At 39.5% G+C, this 20,252-nt stretch overlaps 2 protein-coding genes across 2 annotated transcripts; both read left to right on the plus strand.

Moving 5' to 3' along the window:
• Window positions 1-601: 601 nt before the first annotated feature.
• On the plus strand, window positions 602-7,487 carry LOC140930291 (transient receptor potential cation channel subfamily M member 3-like). Its single transcript, XM_073379975.1, has 7 exons — window positions 602-649; window positions 1,162-1,410; window positions 3,008-3,185; window positions 3,509-3,641; window positions 5,844-6,055; window positions 6,772-6,892; window positions 7,247-7,487. The coding sequence occupies exons 1-7, from the start codon at window positions 602-604 to the stop codon at window positions 7,485-7,487; spliced, it is 1,182 nt and encodes a 393-aa protein (XP_073236076.1).
• An 8,189-nt stretch (window positions 7,488-15,676) lies between these two features.
• LOC140952019 (ADP-ribose pyrophosphatase, mitochondrial-like) lies at window positions 15,677-20,252 on the plus strand. The gene is made up of 5 exons (XM_073401420.1): window positions 15,677-15,749; window positions 16,027-16,126; window positions 17,311-17,451; window positions 18,136-18,249; window positions 18,749-20,252. The coding sequence occupies exons 1-5, from the start codon at window positions 15,745-15,747 to the stop codon at window positions 18,863-18,865; spliced, it is 477 nt and encodes a 158-aa protein (XP_073257521.1). The 5' UTR covers window positions 15,677-15,744; the 3' UTR covers window positions 18,866-20,252.

Consider the following 20,252-nt stretch of genomic DNA (forward strand, 5'->3'; position numbering starts at 1 on the left):
ATAAACCACGAACAAAGTTTTATTTTAAAAGAACTGGTGGCTATTAGAATGAGTTCACCCGAAGGCATTGGAAATTAATAAAACAACTCTTGGCCCTACAAGTTTTAGACTTGACACCAAGTCCTGGCATGTCTGAAGGGGTTTGACCGTGTATATTGAGTAAAACTGCGGAACAATGCAGTTTGCGATTTATATGAAAGATTACTCTTTTTAACTCGTGGGGACACGCGAGCGTACCACGAGTTATTGCAGGGACAAGGATATGCAAATTAGTCACTCGCACACTCGTAGTAGACGGACATTGGGTCGAGGCTAGTCCGAATTCTTATGAGAACGTGCTCGTTCGCTGCTCAGACTCAGAGTTTTCTTTGTGGCAAATTTTCTACACCACGGTTAGAGGTCTTACCAAATTTAAGACACGCAGGAGTCTTTCAGATGAGTACGATGGTTAACTTCGGGATTGGGTTGACGAGAAGATGAGCATTTGCTCTTCGACTCCGCAAGATCACTGGGGATATACAAATTCCAGCTTGCTGGAAAGTGATCTTAAAATGAGAAAATATCATGTCATGCTATTCTTAAGAACCTGCATGAGCCGGAAATGGATGTGACTTTGACCATTAGCTTCAAAATAACAGAGGAAATCGGGGTAAGAAAACATATGTTTTGCGTCGTACTTCGCAGACGAGGTGTATCGGCTCAGTAAAGCATACAATGTATGTTCTTTCGTTCATTCATTGCCTTCAAATGCGTTTACACAGGCATTAAATAAAATACTTTTCACCAGAATGACACAATCAGTTTTAGTGGTGTAGCGGTTAGGTAAAGTCGCAACGAGGCGAAGGTGCCGGGTTCGAGTCCTGCTCATGACCTTTCTTTCTTTCTTCCTTCCTTCTTTCTTTTTTTTCCCCGTTTTTGTTTTCTGGTTTTTCTATAAATATATACCTTAATACATAACTGTTATTTAATAAAGTGCAATAAACAGTAAGAAAAGTATTGTGTTTCCAGAGAAAAGATAGTATATTAAATATATGGATAAACAATCTGAACTTCTATCATTATTCACAATTTACTGTGGGAAAACCAGAGTTGTTAACCATTTGATTATTTTCCAAACAACTTTCCCACGAGTTGACGATAGTCTTTCTTTGATTTTGGTAGATTCTTCACTCCGAATCACCAACACTGAAAAACAAATTCAAAACTTGGGCCTCCAGTTACTGGAACCGTCTCGACGGCCTCGCAGTGGTATCGTTTTTCATTGGCCTTGGACTAAGACTATATCCACCAACGCGTGATGCAGGTCATGTGGTTTACTGCTTTGATGTGGCTATGTGGATTATGCGTTTGATGCACTTTTTTTATGTTAGCAAACACATGGGACCTTACGTGGTGATGATTGGCAGGATGGTAAGGGACGACAGTTATTGAAGATCATTTAAATATTTAGCTTCAAAGTTACACGCCCGGTTACCTAGTAATTTCTCTATTTGGAGTTCAAATTTACTACATTGCATTATTTGTAGGCACGCATGATTCATATCCTTTACATAATTGTGATCGTTACAGTATACAAGTGTCACATGTTGACATAAATAGTCAAAGTAAAAAAGGAAAGTGGCCAATTGAAAGTGGGCAAAACATAACGGGGATTCAGTCCAACCTGGTTGGAATGCTTTGAGCGCAAGGCATGGTAAACTTGTCGGGCTTCATAACTACTAGATTATACAGGCCCGTAGCAAGCATAAAATGACTGGGGGGGGGGGAGGCTGAGCGAGTGGCCCACATTAACTCCCCCCCCCCTACACACACACACACACACACACACACACTTTGGACCCTCGGTTAAAGCATGTACTTCTTGGTACATGTCAGATCACTACATTTGTCTACAATACCTTTTGTTCTTGTCTCTAATTTTCCGTTTGTGTTGACTTTGACGAAATAGAGAACTTGTTTGGGATATCGTTCGTGGAAAATTTGCCAAACAATTGCTTTTGGGTTGTTCTTTGATTCGGATTGTTTCTTAGACTACACCAAGCTCTGTGTCACTAGTGCATGGTTTTACCCACGATAAAAGTGTTCCCTGCTTATTTTCGACTTGTTTGGATTTCTTTTTCGGCGGCTGTTGCGAAGACATTGCAAGACTTTCAATATAAACGCGCAAAAACCTGAATTTTACTCTAGTACAGTATATTTTACACTGGCGGACCTCTTAGGAAACCAATAAAGTTCAAGAAGTCAAGTTCGAGGATTGTCATTGGTTCATTTCGATCCGTTTTGCTTCTGACTATTTTGATGCTTAATAAGCAGATATTTTAACGCTGTTGGTTGTTTTTGGCAGAGCAAAAATACGATTTCGTTCATTTACACAATTCCAAATTGCACAGAAGAACAACAGTACATAATCTTACTATGACTGACAATACTTTGAAACTTTAGCTTCCATTGACAGCTGTCCATTTCAGTAGAAAAATTCCACTTTTGTAGCGGAATTTAATTCAAGTCTGAAAATTTCTGGGGGTGCTCGAGCCCCCCCTGCCCCTGCCCCTGCTACGGGCCTGTTATATTAAATACGACCCAGTGAACAGCGTATAGCTCTCGCATTTTAGTAACCAAATTGAACTTACAGGGTAATGAGTAAAAGCAATGCTATTTCTAGGTTATATATATTCTCATCATAAAAATGCTAACCGGCTCTGTTTGAAAGTCAAGTAACTGAATAAAAAATTACTTTTACATCAGAAATTTCACATTTTGAAAAGAAACTTGAGGCAATTAAAGAAAACACATTCAGGAAAATTTACCTTCACATTCTTTTATTTTTGAGTCATAAAAATATTTAGGAAGTGCGGGAAACACACCATTGCAGCTTTTTCGTATTTCTTTAGCAACTTTTTTATTGTTGCTGTTTGCTTATTTGCTTGATGGTGTGTAATGCGTGTCAGGGCATTGACCATTCTGGCCTTGCAAAACATTCTTTATTTAATATCTTTTGACTCCTTAGGCTGTGGATTTAATGTATTTTCTTCTGATCATGGTGGTTTTTTTCCTGGCCTATGGAATTCCTCAACAAGCTATCCTGTACCCAAACGAAGGTCCTTCCTGGTCCATGGCATCTCGGGTCTTCTTCAGACCATACTTTCAGGCCCATGGAGAACTCTTTTTGGATGCTCCAGATATAAGTAAGTATATCGTTTTGATAATCGCGGAATACCAGGTGATGGCTACCATTTTGTGAATATGTATTCGAAAATAGAAGTTTTGTCGAGCGCAATATATATAGTCCGCGGTTACAATCATACTTCCACAGAAAACTTTCGTTATTCAGCTCGTTTTTTCCTTTGCCTTAATTTGATCTTCGATAAAGATATCCTTTACGCTCGAAATGTGCTCCATTTGTGATTGGGGCTCTATGAGCCCATGGGTCTGTGGTCCCACGGTTTCTGGTTTTATGTGTATGTGGGTCTGGCTTTGGTCGATAATTGTCTCGTATATTTTATTCCAGTTGAAAACACAACGACCGTTTTTGGCACTGCAAGAAAAGATAGCTACGGGGACACAGTGGTGTCATTCATGACTGCGATTTACTTGCTTGTCGTCAACATTCTTCTGTTAAATCTTCTTATTGCTATTTTCAAGTAAGTCTCCAAGAGTAAATTGCTCTACTAAAAAGTTGCCTAGGGCTCGTTCAAATGACCATATTCCGAAATAAGAAAACATGGAATAGAGTCAGAAATATCACTTGTTTTACACTAAGAAAATCTAGAAATCTGGAAGATATTAACAAATGAGATGAAAGTGGTCTTCTAATGGTCCAAAAAGTGGGGATTGAACGGATTGGTCACAAATTTCTGCGTATTTTTATTCTAGAATTCCATATGCATACAGAAAGATCGTCATAAACAGTGGACTGATTCGTTACGCTATCACCGTACTATTATTTACATGTAGACCTAGCGTAGATAATCGAACTTTAGTTTTACAATAACTGAGTGATTTCTCGCACGCTCTTTTGCCGAGAGCTATGGTCGATAAGAGTGCAGACCATGGAAATGATGTGATGGTGGAACAATTTGGTTTTCTCTTTTCTCTCGCGCGCGAATTTTCGAGAAGCTTCAACCTAAATTTATTTCAACAACTGCCAATGTTATTGTAAAAATATCGACGACAATTTTCCATGGTCTGTTCTATAACCGACCATAGAAATGACGTCAAAATGTTCAAAAGTCAAGTGTAACCACGAGTCGCAGGCGAGTGGTTTTACTGCAAACTTTTTAACATGTTGACGTCATTTCTACAGTCGATAAGACTACAGACCATGGAAAATTGTCGTCGATTTGTTAGTTCTTAAAATGATAATAATAATCGAACGCTAGTTCTATCGACCTCAACTCTGTGCCTGTCACTGATTGAGTTCAACTAAATTCGGTAATCGAGCAAAATAGAAAAATATTACGGAACCAATCGAACTTTTTCCACGCAGGGTGTCAGAGACCTGTCCTTACGCTACGAAACTTATCGAACACAATGGAACCTAATTCGATTGTTTGTAATAGACCTTTGGGTTGCAAGTCCATCGCTCTTACCACTTGGCCACGCTGTCTCTACGATTGAAAAACTGAACGATTAGGTCCGATTGCCTTCGACGGGGATGGAGACCGTCGATTATTAGGGTGCAATCTCCGTGACACTTAAAGTTAGACTACTGTAACCGGGGCCAGTTAGACAAAGTTGACCAATTGGAATACAGGAAAATAACAATTACATTCCAAGAAAGTTGGTCCTGAGCCAATCAGCAGCTCGTAAAAAAATGGCAATAAGTTACTCAAAGCACAGAATTAAATATTGATAGCAAACGTTTATCAAGAAAAATGTTTCCCCTGACAATGTTTTTCTATTCGAAACTTTACACTTACATATTTACAGCCGGGACACATATTTGTTTGACACACGCTATTATTTTGTCATCTACCAGCAACTTTTTTTCGCTTCCATTGCCGCGCTTTGCACCCGGGCTTTGCAAAAACATCACGACCTCAAGTCAAAAATTTAACTAACCAGAATAACGTTTATGCTTTTTTGCCTCCGTCATTCACTCTAACAGACCTCTCAGGAAAGACGGGCTTTCTTCAGCGGTTTCATAGGTCACTTCTATAGGTTGTAACTGGTTGATTTCGATCCATTTTGTTTATCTCGATTATGATTGACAACTAACTTTCCCGGAAAGTATTGTCATTTTCCTGTAATCTGATTGGTCAAATTTGTCTAGGTGGCCCGGTTATAGTAGTCGCACTGTAAAGACACCTAAAAATATTGAAACGCATGAAAATCTCTTGAAAAACCTTAACTATTAATGGTGTCCAAAGCTCATTCTTAATGAGAAAATCAAATATCAATCAAATATCACTGAATTAATTGTAAAAGATAAGGTGAAAATGGCTTGAGAATCCGCAGCGTGCGCCTTTTATGCCATAATTCTTACATCATTCTTTATCTACATGTAGCTATTTAACTTTCACCCTTTACACCTGTGGAGGCGGTTGTGGTCGAGCGGTTAACACCTCGAACTCTGGATCTGGACAAGGAACTTTAATCCACTTTGTCTCTATCCCCCCGAGTGTATGAATGGGTAGCGGCGACATACTGCTGGGGGGTAACCCTGCGCTGGACTAGCATCCCGTCCAGGGGGGAGTAGCAATACTCCTAGGCATGCTTCATGCTAAGGAAACCGGGATAATATAATCTCCGGCCGTTTGAGCCTTTAGCTCCTGTGGGCCTTTACCGTTACCCTTAATTTACATATTATTATAGCTATTTAACTTTCATCCTTTGCATCTCAGTAATACGTACGAGAAAGTGCAGACCAACGCAAAACAGATCTGGAAGTTTGAGCGTTACAATCTGGTTATGGAATACAAGAAGAGACCTGTCTTAGTACCACCGTTCATTATCTTGAATCATGTGATCTACGCTATAAGATTCTTGTACCGCTGCTGTTTCAAGAAATCTAGCAATCGAAATGGAAGTCAACATGCTGCTTCTAAAATGACAAGTAAGACGTCTAGTTTTTAAAACCAAAGCAACGTTCGCCAAAACTTCCTGGTCTGAACTATTCAGATCGAAAAAGGGAGAACAGAAGGTAATTTTTAGACAACTGTGTCTTGATTCGATCCTGATATATATGAAAGAAGAATGCCCAATTACTTTATCTTAGTTTGTTTACTAACCTTCAGTGTTAGGTTTTCATGGTTTTTGATGACAGAGAAGATGGGAGATCACATTCTAATGACACACCAGTTAATCGGGTCAACATTAGATTCCATCGTCCAGAACCACATTAGACACGTCATGATTGTTACACAAAGCAGTTCATCATATTGAAGCAAGCGCACTGACTATAGTGATTAGAGTTGAGAACTGACTATAATAATGCGGTTAAACACTGACAATAGTGATTAGGGCTAAGCACTGACTCGAAATGGTTAGCTTTCATTTACTGTTAGGTCTGTCACCATAAACATGTAAAACGAAGCTGATCTCGCAGTCGAACCCACCGTGGTAAAGGTGGTGGAGACAATAGGATTCGGTGCCTCGGTGACCCGGGATCGATAGGACTTAGATTAAGAAAAGAGATTAGAAGAGCAGACATTTGAGTGACTTAAAAATTTCATGAAAGTGTAGCTAAGAGGGGAAGGTGGTTCTCAAAAATGGACTCGATTGCTGACCAGTTAATCGCCATGTAAGCAGCTGTATGTTATCTTTCTCTAGGGAATTCCTATGACAATAGCATGAAAATTTTCGAAGAGCGATGCGTGGATGAATACCTTAGAGAGAAAAACGCACTGCTTCGTGCCACCCAACAAGAACAAATCAGAGTGATAAATGATAGGTATAAACAGCCGGAATTACGCTTCTATTTACATTTTTTGTCAGTTAGATCAATCAATTCGTGACTATTTTTACAAAATTTTATTGGGAGGAGCGTGGAGCAAAAAAAAAAAACAAATGCTTTTCATTGGCTGCACTTTGATAAATTTTGAAAATATGGCTCTTGATACTAAGAATAAGTTAAGTAGCCAGTGGTGAACGATTGCTTTTTTCTTCGTTTCGTTTTGTTTATGTTTGTTTGTTTTTGTTGCTTTTTTTGTCCTTTCTCGACATATTTATTTGCTAAAAGAGTTTCAAACCTCACAAAAAATGTTCACAAGTATTTAAAAATATAACCATTATTCCGATATGATAGATATGCTTTTATCCTTTGCAAATCTGACAGCATGGGTTCAGTTTCTAGCCAGCTCCAAGATATGTGTCGATTTGTTAAGCAGCGGTTCGAGAAAGGTGATGAAGAATTCTCTAGACTGGGAAAACTCGATTCGAAATCAAGGCGTCCATCTATCGCCGACGTATTGACAGGTAAAATTATAGTGTGGGACTGTTATTGTTCTCCAGTTATAGAAAGTGTTTGTATTATATTAGGTGTATAATTAGTGTGCACAATCACTCTAAGGCCCGGCTGTCTACACTTAGCAGGATAAAATTTATAATAAACGCAACTATATTTAAATGGTTTGGCTTACCATGCACATTTATCCAGACCGAAATTATGAAACGCCCCCGTTTTCAATATAATGAACAACAGTTTCGTGGCAAGACGAGTAAGTTGGGTATATAAAGTTGTGTTTTCAAATATATGGGGCCTGGTGAACCAGGCCTTAGGTACAAAAGTGAAAAAACGGACTTTAAAGGGGAACCACAATTAATGGTAATCCATTAGTTTTCATTGTGGCCCACAAGTTTTAATTAGAATCCCAACTGGCCGGAGGAAAACCAGTTGGCTCAATATTAGGAAGCTTAAGCAACGACGACGGCAACGGCAATGATGCACGTTTCCAAAGAGTGAATTCTGGCTGTTTCATACTTCATCGCTCTTATTCCAACTCTTTTAATTTGTCAAATGTTGGCGATTTTTTTCAGAAGTTGAATTCTAAAGGACCTTGTCATTTTTCAGAAAAAGAAATAGAAAGTCGTTGTCTTGTGTTCACGTCCTCGGTAAGACGTGAAATTGGGCAGTTTCAAGTCGTAGTCGTACAGAGACGGCAAGGAAATGTACAAAAAAGCGTGATCACTTGCAAAGTTGTTGTTTTGCTAATCTAAACTTATTGCTTTTTGCGTTCGCATTGCCGTCGCCGTCGTTGTAGTCCAGTTCCGCCCCCCCCCACCCCCCCTATGTCACGCAACACAGGGAGAGAGAGAGGGTCCCTCTCTCTCCCACTCTCTCCCGGCGTTGCGTGACATAGAGAGACGGGACGGACCAGGACTACCGTCGTCGTTGCTTAAGCTCCCTATTTGCGAGCGTGACCGGGAAGATCAGCTCGGGACTGCCGAGAACAAATCCAGCTAGCTGTTAGGGTGGGGATTGAACTCGGGACCTCGGGATTGCAATTTCAGCGCTCTTATACTACTACATTAGAAATTTCTGTAATTTGATTGGCTTAGAGCAGTGGTATTTCAGCTTAATTTGAAAATTACAAACCATTTGTGGGTAGTAGTATAAACATATATAAGCATGATTTGTACCTGATATTTGGGTGTAAATGCCACTCGTGATATTTCAAAATGTGTCAATTCTCACTCGCCTAACGGCGCGTGAAATTGTGTATAACAATTTTGAAATACCACTCGTGGTATTTATGCCAAACATCACCACAAATCATGCTATTACCTATACTAACCACTCAGCCACGCTGCCTCATGAATACAGTGATGAAATTCTGAGGTCACATTTAATTTCTAATAATTTATCAGTTATTATTATCATTTTAATATTTGTCAGGTTTTCATAGTAAGATAGTCCACAACGGTTTTATCCTTGAAATATGGAATATTATAACTTAAATTCATGTTTGTTACGTGTTGTTAAGGTGGCTCGATGTAGTTTCGGGTCAATACCTCTCAAGTTTGAGCATAAACTACGTCGCCATAAAGATTTAGAAAAATTGCCACCACAGTAGAATCAGGTGAAGATGAAAATTTGTTGTGATCAAGGTTGCAATGATATCGGAGTTGTCATAGCACCGAAATGACGCTATTACCTATTTTACTTGCAGCAGTATTTCTCGGCACTGGGAACTGTTCTTCCAAAATCGTTTACGGGAGTTTTTTCTCCAGTGGCGGCCTCGATGTTCGTGAAGTTTAAGCGAAATTTTTAAGAGCGTTATTGATATATTTTGGGATAAAGGTTTTATGGTTAGAAACACCGTAAAAAATGGACAAACTTGAACATCGAGGCCGCTATTGGAGGAAAAAGCTCCCGTAAAAGATTTTGGAAGAACAGGTGGCAGTGCCGAGAAATACTGCTGCAAGTAAAATAGGTAATAGCGTCATTCCGTTGCTATGACAACTCTCATGTCGTTGCAACCCTAATCATAACAAATTTCCATCTTTATCTAACACAACTGTGGTGGCAATTTTCCAAATCTTTGTTTATTGCGACGTAGTTATGCTCAAACTTGAGAGGTATTGACCCTGAAAAACTGTATCGAGCCACCTTAAACCTTTTGGTGTTGCCACACGTGGATCTCATAATTAAAGTAATTAATATCAAGCGGTCTTCAGGTGGCTCGACTTAATTTTTACTGGGATTAATATCTCTCAAGTTTGAACATATACTACGTCGCTGGTTTAAAAAAACGGATACCGAATCGTTTTCTGATAAGGATGAAAATTTTTCATGACCAGTGTTAAATTGACATTGGAGCTATCCCCTCGAGTTTACCAGACACGTTTTCACAAAAACAAAATCGCTAGGAGGTGATATGGCATTATTAATAAGTTTCGTTTCTCATAGATATAAGCCAGTCATTTCGACTGATTAGTATTTGCCGTATTTCTAACCTTCAAAAACGCATCCCAAAATATCTTGATAACGCTCTCATAGACTTTTTCCAAAGTTTATAAACATTGGGGCAGCTCAAGTGGCGAGAAATGCGACTAGTAAAGTAGGCACAACTGTGATATCAATATAACACTAGTCATATCAAGTTTCCATCATATGATAATACGGATGTAGTTGCCGTTTTTCGATTTGTATAACATTGTTAATGGCGGTGTAGCTGATGAGGAAACTTGGGAGGAATTGTCAGAAAAGCAAGCCGAGCCACTTTAATCTTTATTATTATTGTTTTGAATTATTATTATTTTGCCATACGCACTAAACGTACATATAAAATTTAAAAAAAAAAGATGAGGCAAGGGAGCCCAAGGAAGCCAATAGGGCTTCTGTATAGGACCACTACCTTCAGAATTATGTTATGTAATTAATAATTAGAATACTGACATCGGCAATTTAACTCTATGTACGCACAATTTGTTTGGAACATAGGGAATAATCATTAAATAGGATAAAAATAGAAAAGGCTGAACGTGTAAGTGTAAGTGCAAAAACGAGAAAGAAAAGGTAAGAAAAATAATGCAAGAATAATCTCAGACATTGGTAAAGAAAGAAATAACAAACACGTTTCTTTCTTCTTCTTTTTTTTTTTTTGAAGGCTCCCTTCCTCCTGGACCGGCCTCTCAAATGCTGGATAATCAATTTATGAAGAGGGACGTGTTGATGCCTGTGCCGGAGGCCAAGGAAAGTTCTTCCTCAACTCGCCCAGGTTTGTTTGTTCTTTTGTTCTTTTTTTGGACAGTCTTGGCACAGTTTGCCGTGTCTCGTCCTCCATCTTGCATAGATGCTGGTGCATATCTATAGAAAAAACAGCAATCGTAACGTTCTTTCCAAAATTCTACGACGTTTTGAACAGATGCTTAGAAGGGATTTCATCGAATTCCAGATGTGATAGTATATACGGCAACGGCTCACGCTGATACTTCGTGAAAGCTATGGACTCGTGCGAGGGATAGGGCGGCGGGGAGGGAGAAAGGTGGAGTTTGGCAGTTGGAGTGACTATGAGGCTTAATAAACATCGGCTTTCCCTCGCGTAATACCATCGTCTTTAATTTTGTTGCTCCTAACAGAGAGACGTCTCTCTCCTCTCGCCACAAGACCAGTGAAGACCGCTAGCAAGGATAGTTCAAAGAAATCATCTGAAGAACACATAACAGATGTGCGAGCGAGGCAGTCGCCTGATCTAAAGAGTAATCAACAGGGTGCTTTCGTTCCGGACTTCCTTGTTGCTTGGCAGGTAACTAGGCATATCACACGGTAATAAACTAAGATTTACAGCCTAACGTTCACGTGTTTCCTAGGACATGATGTATGGGTAAGAAGAGTCAAAATATAACTTGCGGTCACAAAATATCGGTTCTTTGAGATGAAATAACAAATTAAAGGGTTCCCCTTGTTGCATCCAAAATTGATTTGCGAAAAACATAGCCTCATTTAGCATAGTGTAAAACTGCCTTCAGTGGTAGTAGGTAATTACTTGTTTAATACTTACGGACATGATTAGTGACCAGACAAAATGTAGGTGTATACTTTCTTTGCACTGTTGTGCAGCGTGGCCGAGTGGTCAGCGCGTCGGACTTGCAATCCGGCTATCCCGGGTTCGAGTCCCGCTCTGGCCACTTGCTGGATTTGTTCTCGGTCGTCGCGAGTTCAAATCCTCGGCCACGCTTTTAAATAGCCAACTGGCTGCCTCCTGTCAGTTGGGGTTTTAAATCCTGTTATGACGTTATATTTGAATTAATCGTTTCCTAAGTATTTACTGATTGTAAAGCGCTTTGGATCACTAAGAGAAAGGCGCTATATAAGTGTATATTATTATTGTTATTATTATTATTATTATTATTATTATTATTATTATTGTGAAGTATTTGAAATGAAAGGTTGATTAATATTTTATTATTAGGATTTTTTTAATCTTCTAGAAATATTTAACTGAAAAGTATGAAACATTATTATATTATCGATTGTGCAAAACAAAATTTGAGAGTACAGGAATTATGATATTGAACCGCCTCGTCCTCTCTCTCACGATGCACAAGGGACGGTGGAACGGTGAAAATGGGCAAGGCGCACTTCAACCCCCTTTCTGCCCCTTCCAATAATGCCTGGCGCTTGATGTCGCTTGATGTCAATCACTTGTCTCGTCTAGCGCGAGAGGGTTGGAGTAGGTTAGGATTAGGGACATGACATGAAAAGGGCATGAAAAACAAAAATTAAGAACTACTTTTTTTCTTGGATGATCCTCCTTAGTCGAAGTTTAGTCAATTTAACAGTGGCCAAATTGCAACTGATTTTTTGCACAGTTTTGTTAGTCATCATTATTGTAACCATATAATTGTAGTATGATTTTTAACAAACCCTTCATGGATAATTGAACGTTAAATCTGTTCAGTTTTTTAATTAAATAGCCTTTATATAGAAGTAAACAGGAGAGAAGCTGCTTTATTAGGTTGCTGTACAATGTTTTGGGATTCCATTAACAATAAATACTATAATTTATTCTCCAAAGGAGTCCTTCCCAGGTTACGATCCGCAATCATACACCGCACAAGGAATTCAAGCATCGCCGACCAGGGCAGACCCTGACTTTATGGAGTAAGCATCTGTTGTTTTGGAAGTCAAGTTTTTTCGTTGATTTTACTATGGTCACTTTGATGAAGATCGCGGGATTTCTCATCATGAAACAAATCTCAACGTGAATAATGAACATACATTTCTTCTGACCACAAGCGAGGTTCGACATGTAGCATGCAATCATAAATTCCCGCACCCGGGAACGAGTTTGTCGGCACCGTTGCGTGAGCTTTACTTTTTAAGTCTATTTGAAAAGCTTTCGGAAATCAACAGCTACAAGCAACATGGTGGTTTAAACTTTGAACAGAAAAATAACAACCTTAGTTTTGACGGGCATTGCTCAGTTCTTGAAAATTTCTCAACTGAGCAAAGCAATTGAAAGCTAATTAGTTCTGGAAAGGCTTTCGATCGCTGTCAATCAGCCTATGTCACAGAGGTAACTTAAAGCCGGTACGATATTAACTATGTCTTGTCTTCACTTTCAGCCCCAGTAACTCAAGTTTGGTCATCAAATTTAATTGCGACGAAAATGGGATAAACAGACGAAGCTATTGTGGGGAGATTGAAGTAGTCGATCGGTTGCCTAGGTAAAAACCTGCGCGCCAAGTTTTTTTTTATCTTACAACTTTCAGTGAGGTAGATAGGTAACGTGGTTTGTAGCACATTTTACAAAGCAAATATCGATCGGTCGATAAGGATAGGGCAAAATGAGTACAATCACAGTGATGCATTTGTCCTGCCCTTTCCCATGTGTGCAAGTTAAACGAACAGCGTTTTGCAGTGTTAAATAACGATTACATCAAAACGCAGCCTCTCATTGACAATGGCAGAAAATATCATCTCATCAATCAGTACCAAAAACAGAGCAATACACAGACGGAATGGTGTAGATGGTTGATGTCTGCGCTAGTATACTGCGGCACGTCTCTCACTTCTTTGGTTAAAGAGCAGGCTTCATTCTAGGTTCCTTCTCACCCATGGAGAGTCTGTTCTACTTAACACAACGTGTTGCACACAATCAGATTGTTGAAAAGACCCTTCTTTATTATCGGGCGAGAGTTTGCCATCACTTTTTCACTGTTGCGTGGAAGGGTAAATTGAAGGCATGATTTCTAGCTGGAGCAAGACCACTATTATAGCACATTGAAACGTATCAACGGCGGAGAATTGGAATGTATCAAAAGGGTGGGGTAGTGGTAAAAGCACTCCCCCACTACCTGCAACGCGGCCTGAGTTCGAATTCCAACTGCGCCATATTATTAAAAGCTGTGCGGTAGTTCTCTCCGAGTATTCCCCTTTTCCCATCTCCTTAAAAACCATTCCAATTTCTAACTCGATCCGGATGATAGACGAAGAACCTCATTGTGGATGTGCTAAATATACCACTAATTCGTTAATTAAAAATTGCCTAGATAACAGTCTAGAGTGAATGATTGTTCCACTTCAGAAAGAATTTTTTCGAGTTTCCGTTTTGTCGATGAAATTATACCATCAGTCATTAGGAGAAATCTTACACACAAAGTTGGTTTGAAGATCAGTGGGTTGTCTGAATTGAATCAAACCAGTTTTGATTGTATGTAAGCTTTTTCGGGTATTTCACAAGAGACGAACTGTCGCTGCTGTCGGTTACCGCAGCGCTTTGCCTAGTGCGTTGCGAGCTTAATGATCCAGGAGCACTGGGATGTAAAACTTAAAAATAAGCAAGGAACAATGCACAGTCCAAATGGAATGCAATTAGCTAAATGAAGCAGGAGTATACAATCTAAGTCATGTAACTTCAGCCTATTGAGAAGAACATGGTAAACTGTACAACCCAAAATGGCAAACTATGTTGCTGGTGGTTCCTGGGATCCAGTATAAATTACACAGCAGAATCATACTTGAAGCACTACAAAGGTCAACTTTGCAAGTATGAAACACCTGACCCCATAACTAGTCAGATAGTTACTCATCATGAAACCTAGCTTTCTCCTAAAACCCGCTTCAGTACGTTTTCCTAGTACAAATCATTAGCACAGAAGGTTGGGAAAATTGTTTTCTCCATTAGATCCTAAAAAAGATACAAACTTGTTGCACTAGATCATCTAAGCAACTGGAAGGATACTAAGATATGATCTTGCTTTCTTGGTTTCAGAAACCCAGTTGGCAGAACTGGTCTCTCGGGACGTGGTTTGTTTAGTCGATGGGGACCCAATCACGCCGCTTACCTTATCATCACAAGGTCGGGTCTTTTGTAATAAGTAGATTTAGCAAAGACAAGGGAACTGCAAATGAAAACCCTACGGCACGCAGATAGGGCTGAACGCGACTTTCGGTGCTCAATTTGCCGTCAAGTCGGTTTTTAGATCTGCGCGCACTGTCGTCGCGACGTCTTTGCTAAACCTGCTTAGTTTACAAGGGAAGATATTATATAGCTTCTTCAATGCAGGATGAAACGACTCCTGTGTTCTGATGAGCTACCCGAGCGGGTAAGACGGGCCTTTATTATATGCCTGAATCCGCGCGCGGGCAAGATGAAGCGAATCCTGCGTTCTGATTGGCTACTCGAGCGGGCGAGATGGGCCCATCTTGCCCGCTCGGAATTTTACGCGTTGGTCCTGCATGAAAAGCATCTCTTTTTGGCCATATAATAAATCCTTCATTTACCAAGCTTGTTCGGGCTTTATTTGCGTTTCTATCGACCTCGACTTCGCCTCAGTCCATAAATACTCAAAGAATGAACTCGACTAATATCCAGCCATCTTGACCTCACACTTAAAGTTTTATATCAAGAGCAAAATATTTTCTGTTTTGCAAGTTATAGATTCAGCTACTTTATGTTCTCTTAAGGTGCGTTGTTCTTTTCAGTTTCTCCGGAAACGTGTGCAATGGACCTTACTTTACGAGCCACGACTCCTGCGCTTAATGATTTTCCACCTTTTCTAATGCTGTGATCCCGAAGATGGACGTGCTTTTGCAAACTTTGCTACCACTACAACATGATTTTGATTTTATGGACATCTTTCATACATTCATCCAATTATTAAATCATCATTATTAAATTATCCATTAATTCTTTTTAATTCGTTGCTCGTTTAAATAAGTAATCCTTCTTTCCTAATAAGTAATCCTTCTTTCCTAGGTGGAGGATGGACGAAAATAAAACGATTGTGCAAAAGAAGGGCAAACAAGTTCTGGAATTTTTGGCTATTAAAAGTCTAAAGGATGAGAAATGGGCAATGGGGTAGGTCCGGGTTGAAGTATGTTCTTCATGTCCTCCTTTGATAAATGTACAAATTGAGTTACTAGAAGCTAGAGGGAACTTTGATTAGTAAGCCTAGATTTTTTCGGGTGGTAATTCTTTCTCTGACTGTGAGTCTTCAACGGAGCTCAAGGATACGAAAACGGTATATTCCTTATCTTTCCATTGCTACAAAGACAAACTGCTTTTGCTCCTTGTAAAAAGTTAAATAGTGGGATATAATTGTTTAGTACATTCCTGTTATGTTGTTTTGACACAGATGGAAGTCCAGCAAAGATGGAAACAAGCAAGGCAAGAATTATCTGGAGTTAATGCCCGTTGTAAATCCGGAGGCAAACTTGGAGTGGGAGATTCCTGGGGTGAGGTGCATCATTATGATATCTGTGGCACTAGCGCAGTGCTTCAGCAGGTCATAATAAAGTAGAGCTCGCGAGCGAAGGTTACAAAAGGTTACGCGGAAGAGGGGCTTTTAAGCATAAAAAAACGTTTGATAAAATGCAATTTAGAACGGTTTGCTTTTATCAATGATCCTGAAAATTGGATTACAAATGTAGATTAATGGTCTTAGCAATATTTGACATTTTAGAAGTTCAAATTTTCGTCGCGTGACTGATAATTGCGAATTAACGGGCAAAAATATTTGCTCTGAAATGGGGAAAGGATAATGAAAGAGCAACAAGTTCGTTCGCCCTGTATGTGTGTTTACGATATATAGGCATCGGTAAATAAAAGGAAAAGGGTCACGTGACTTGTTAATTAGTGAAATAGCTTATAGGAAAAATAACATTTCCAATCATACAAGGCGAATTTACGATTTTCACTGTTTATGTAACGTTTTGGTGGTGAAAATTCCTAAGATTAAGATTTGCTACCCTCCCCGTTTAGGAAAACGTTTTTTTGTGACGTCATTGACGAAGCAATGTCATGTGTTATTGAAATCACGTTTTATTCCTTTTTTTTTCATTCAGCCACATTTGTAGTTCACTTTTCAGGATCACTGATGGAAGCAAACCGGTTTAAATAGCATTTAACAAAATATGCATATTTCATTAGGTAGTCATGCCTTAAGTGGCCTGAGCAGCTCACAATTTGCTGTGTTTCATAAAGGAACTATGTTACGAAATTTAGAATTATTAAGACACCAAACTAAGAGAAACATAAAAATAAACCGTTAAAACACCAAAGGAAGTTTTAAGTAACAAAGCAAATACAAAAGAAGACACGGTTGGACAAAAGTGAAGAAGACCAAAACGGATTGTAATCGGGGTTTTTTAATAGTTGTTAGCCTAACATACTGTTTTTAAAAGTCATCTCTATCGTTTGTAGCTTGAAATTTAATGCTAGAAACGCATATTTGTTTGTCACGAAAATGAATTAACTAGTGATTCTTTCGCAAGCGTTAATTATGATACTGGGCGATCGAGTAAGGGCGAGTAATGGGCAATTCAAAACAAAATGGACTGGAAGAAGTTGCCATTTGTAAGCTTTAACCTCAAAGTTTGTTCTACGAAAAAGAGATTAATGGAATTTTTTCCTTTTTCAGGGTATGATCATGGTTGGGGATTCAGTGCCGGAAGCATTGACAACGTCATTGAGGAACACCGTTGTCCCATCTCTTAAACCCATGATCGCCAAAGATACTTTGGAAGGTCATCTCCATACAATAATCCAAAGTGCCAACGAGGTAGTTTTAGAAAAAATAACAATTTTTGTTTGCTATTCTTTGATGATTTGGCTGTAATGAGTCCTTTAAAAACTCAGAGGAAAGGAAGGCTTTTAATTTTGGGTTCCAATTGTGTAGGGGTTTGACTGGATGTATCAGCACCTCTTACCCATGTTAATGTTTTCTGCGGCGTTAGTGCTATACTTTTGAGCCCTAACTTGGGGTTAATTTACGATGTAAGGGTAACGGGAAGTTTCATGAGATAAGGACAAAAGGCTGTGACGTCAGCAGCGCTCCTGTATTACACCGCAAGATAATTAATTCCGCCTCAATTTATTCATGAGATATCAGACAAAAGGCCATGACGTCACAGAATTTTAAAATGTATTCCACAGGAAATTAATGAGATTCCACTGAATTTCATCGGTGCTATACTACTCGAACATTCTTTTTACTGAACAACGTCGTAACCATAGCCATCGATCATCAGCAGTTTTAATACTGCGTTTTCATAAGCTACATTACGCTGTTTTCGCTTTCAACATTGCTTACGAAATCTTGTGTCACTTTCTCGACAATCAGAAATAAAGCTTATATATGCCAATCTTGATTTCACCCGTTCGTGTAAGACTCTAGGTGTGTTGTATTAGAGTGATTAGCTCTGCCTCTGAATTCGCTCCATAAAATAAAATATCCGGATTGCAGGTTTACAAAGGATACGTGGATGACCCCAGAAATACAGACAATGCCTGGCTAGAAGCAGTGGTGCTCAACTTCCATGATGATACAAGAACAGCACTTGGCGATTTCGAGTTTGAGGTACGATGACCGTCACTAATAGATGTGAAATGAAGAGTCATAATATGAATTTAGAAAACGATATGTACAGTTCAAAAGCCCCGTGCAAACGGGCGCAACATTGTTGGCCAAAAACTCCCAAAATTGTTGGATGCTACATGTTGCGTCCGTTTGCACACCCTGTTGCATATTGTTGCATGTTATTGCGTGTTGTTATGAATTCTTGCATCCGTTTGCACGCCACCGCCCACACGGACGGGACAACTCCCAACATTGTTGGCCCAACAATGTCAGGAGTTGTTGCGTCCGTTTGCACGTAGCTTAAAGTCATCTAGACTCGAATAAAATTTGTGACAAATAAGTACGGTATAAACCGCTAAGTGCGGTGTATGTTTTGAAGGCAATGTTTGACAAAGAAGTAGACATTTCGTCCCGTGAATGTCGTGAAAATTTTTCGCAGGAAGACTATGCTGCTTAACTCTACTCATTAGAATCTGAACTGCATTTTCTTTCCTCTTAGGACAAAGTGGGTGACTGCAGTGTTAACTGGCAAGAAGTCAGCGTTCAAATCAACGTGCAACCCAAACTCTCATTTATCTTGCACAAGGTGGCCACGTTAAATAACGCATTCTTTTGAATGGAGTCCCGGGCTTAAGTCACATTTCATTTACTTCTTCCCCTGTCTGAAGTTACCTTCCGGTGACAGGGATATATTGTGTGTGTGTTGAATTTTTTTTCTTTTCATTTCTTTCTTCGTGAATATCTTATTCGTACAAAAGTCATACAATTGGGTAGTTTCTTGTTGGTGTTGTAATCACAAACTGGACCCTGGCGGGGGTACTCCTGGGAATTCTTGGTGGGGGTGTACCGCCCGGTTCTCCAGACCAGAAAGACTAAAATCTGTCACTTTCACATCCTTTTCCACACCTGGGGCCTGTTTCTCGAAAGTCCTGGTAACTTTTCGGGCCCGAAATCAAATATTCAAATCGAAATATAAAGAGTAAGAGTGCTAGTCCCGCCAAGCAAACTACTCCATTTTGTTTCATTAACTGATAGTTTCATCATGTTAGATCCAAAACTATTGAAACTTCGATCATTAATGTAAAGGCAACAGCTTACCAGGCCGGATAATTATCGGGACTTTCGAGAAACGGGCCCCTGACCCCAAAAATCCATGCCCGTTTTCAGACCTCGCCTCTAAGAAATTGCGTCATCATTACTTAGATTAGAACAGCATCAAAAAGGATTTCTTAACATCTATCTCTAATTCGCATATTTCTTTTTCTTACTTGCTCATTTGGAATTGAAACAATAAATACGTTCATACACTCTCGTAGTTCCATCGAAAACCATACCCGATTCCAGACCAAAATGGGTAAAGTTTATACCCGTTTTCAGACCAAAACTGCGCAAAAACTCTACCCGATGCGGCGGCACATATATATATAAGGGAGTCCCCCTCCCCCCTCCCCTCCCGGGAACTGAACGACACTGAACAATACCCACACCACAATAACACACAAGCGAACCGACAATGGTTTCCGCAACACTGAGAAACACTTCACAATTCTTTCAACTTCATTAGCCAATATATAAACAGAAGGATAGGTTTTAAAAGTGTGTTGAGATGAATGAATGAGCTCAATTACGGGCCTCTATTCGGCAAATGCAACCTCGTTTCTTCTGAAAATGGAGGAAATGAGGGGCAATGGCATTTTCGAATTCCATGACGTTTTGCCGATTAAGCTATATTTTTTGGAATGATTTTGCAGTGTTGCTCTCGAAAAATAGCTTTCTTGGCTTAAGTACACTTAGCGGTTGTTAGTTTTTTCCTTTTGTTAGCGTTTGGTTTTCAGTTTTAATCAAAAGGAAAACTGTTTTTCGCAGTGTGTTTCCACAACTGTTTTTTAGCCGTTTCCTGGGGTGGCCCACTTCTGAAATGCCGTCTGAATCAGCTGCTGGGCCTTTCAGTATTTCTTTACACCATGTAACTGAAAATTAGATTGAGATTTGCAGCTCTTAAT

The sequence above is a fragment of the Porites lutea genome, chromosome 1 (genome assembly GCF_958299795.1).
Source record: "Porites lutea chromosome 1, jaPorLute2.1, whole genome shotgun sequence".
NCBI lineage: Eukaryota > Metazoa > Cnidaria > Anthozoa > Scleractinia > Poritidae > Porites > Porites lutea.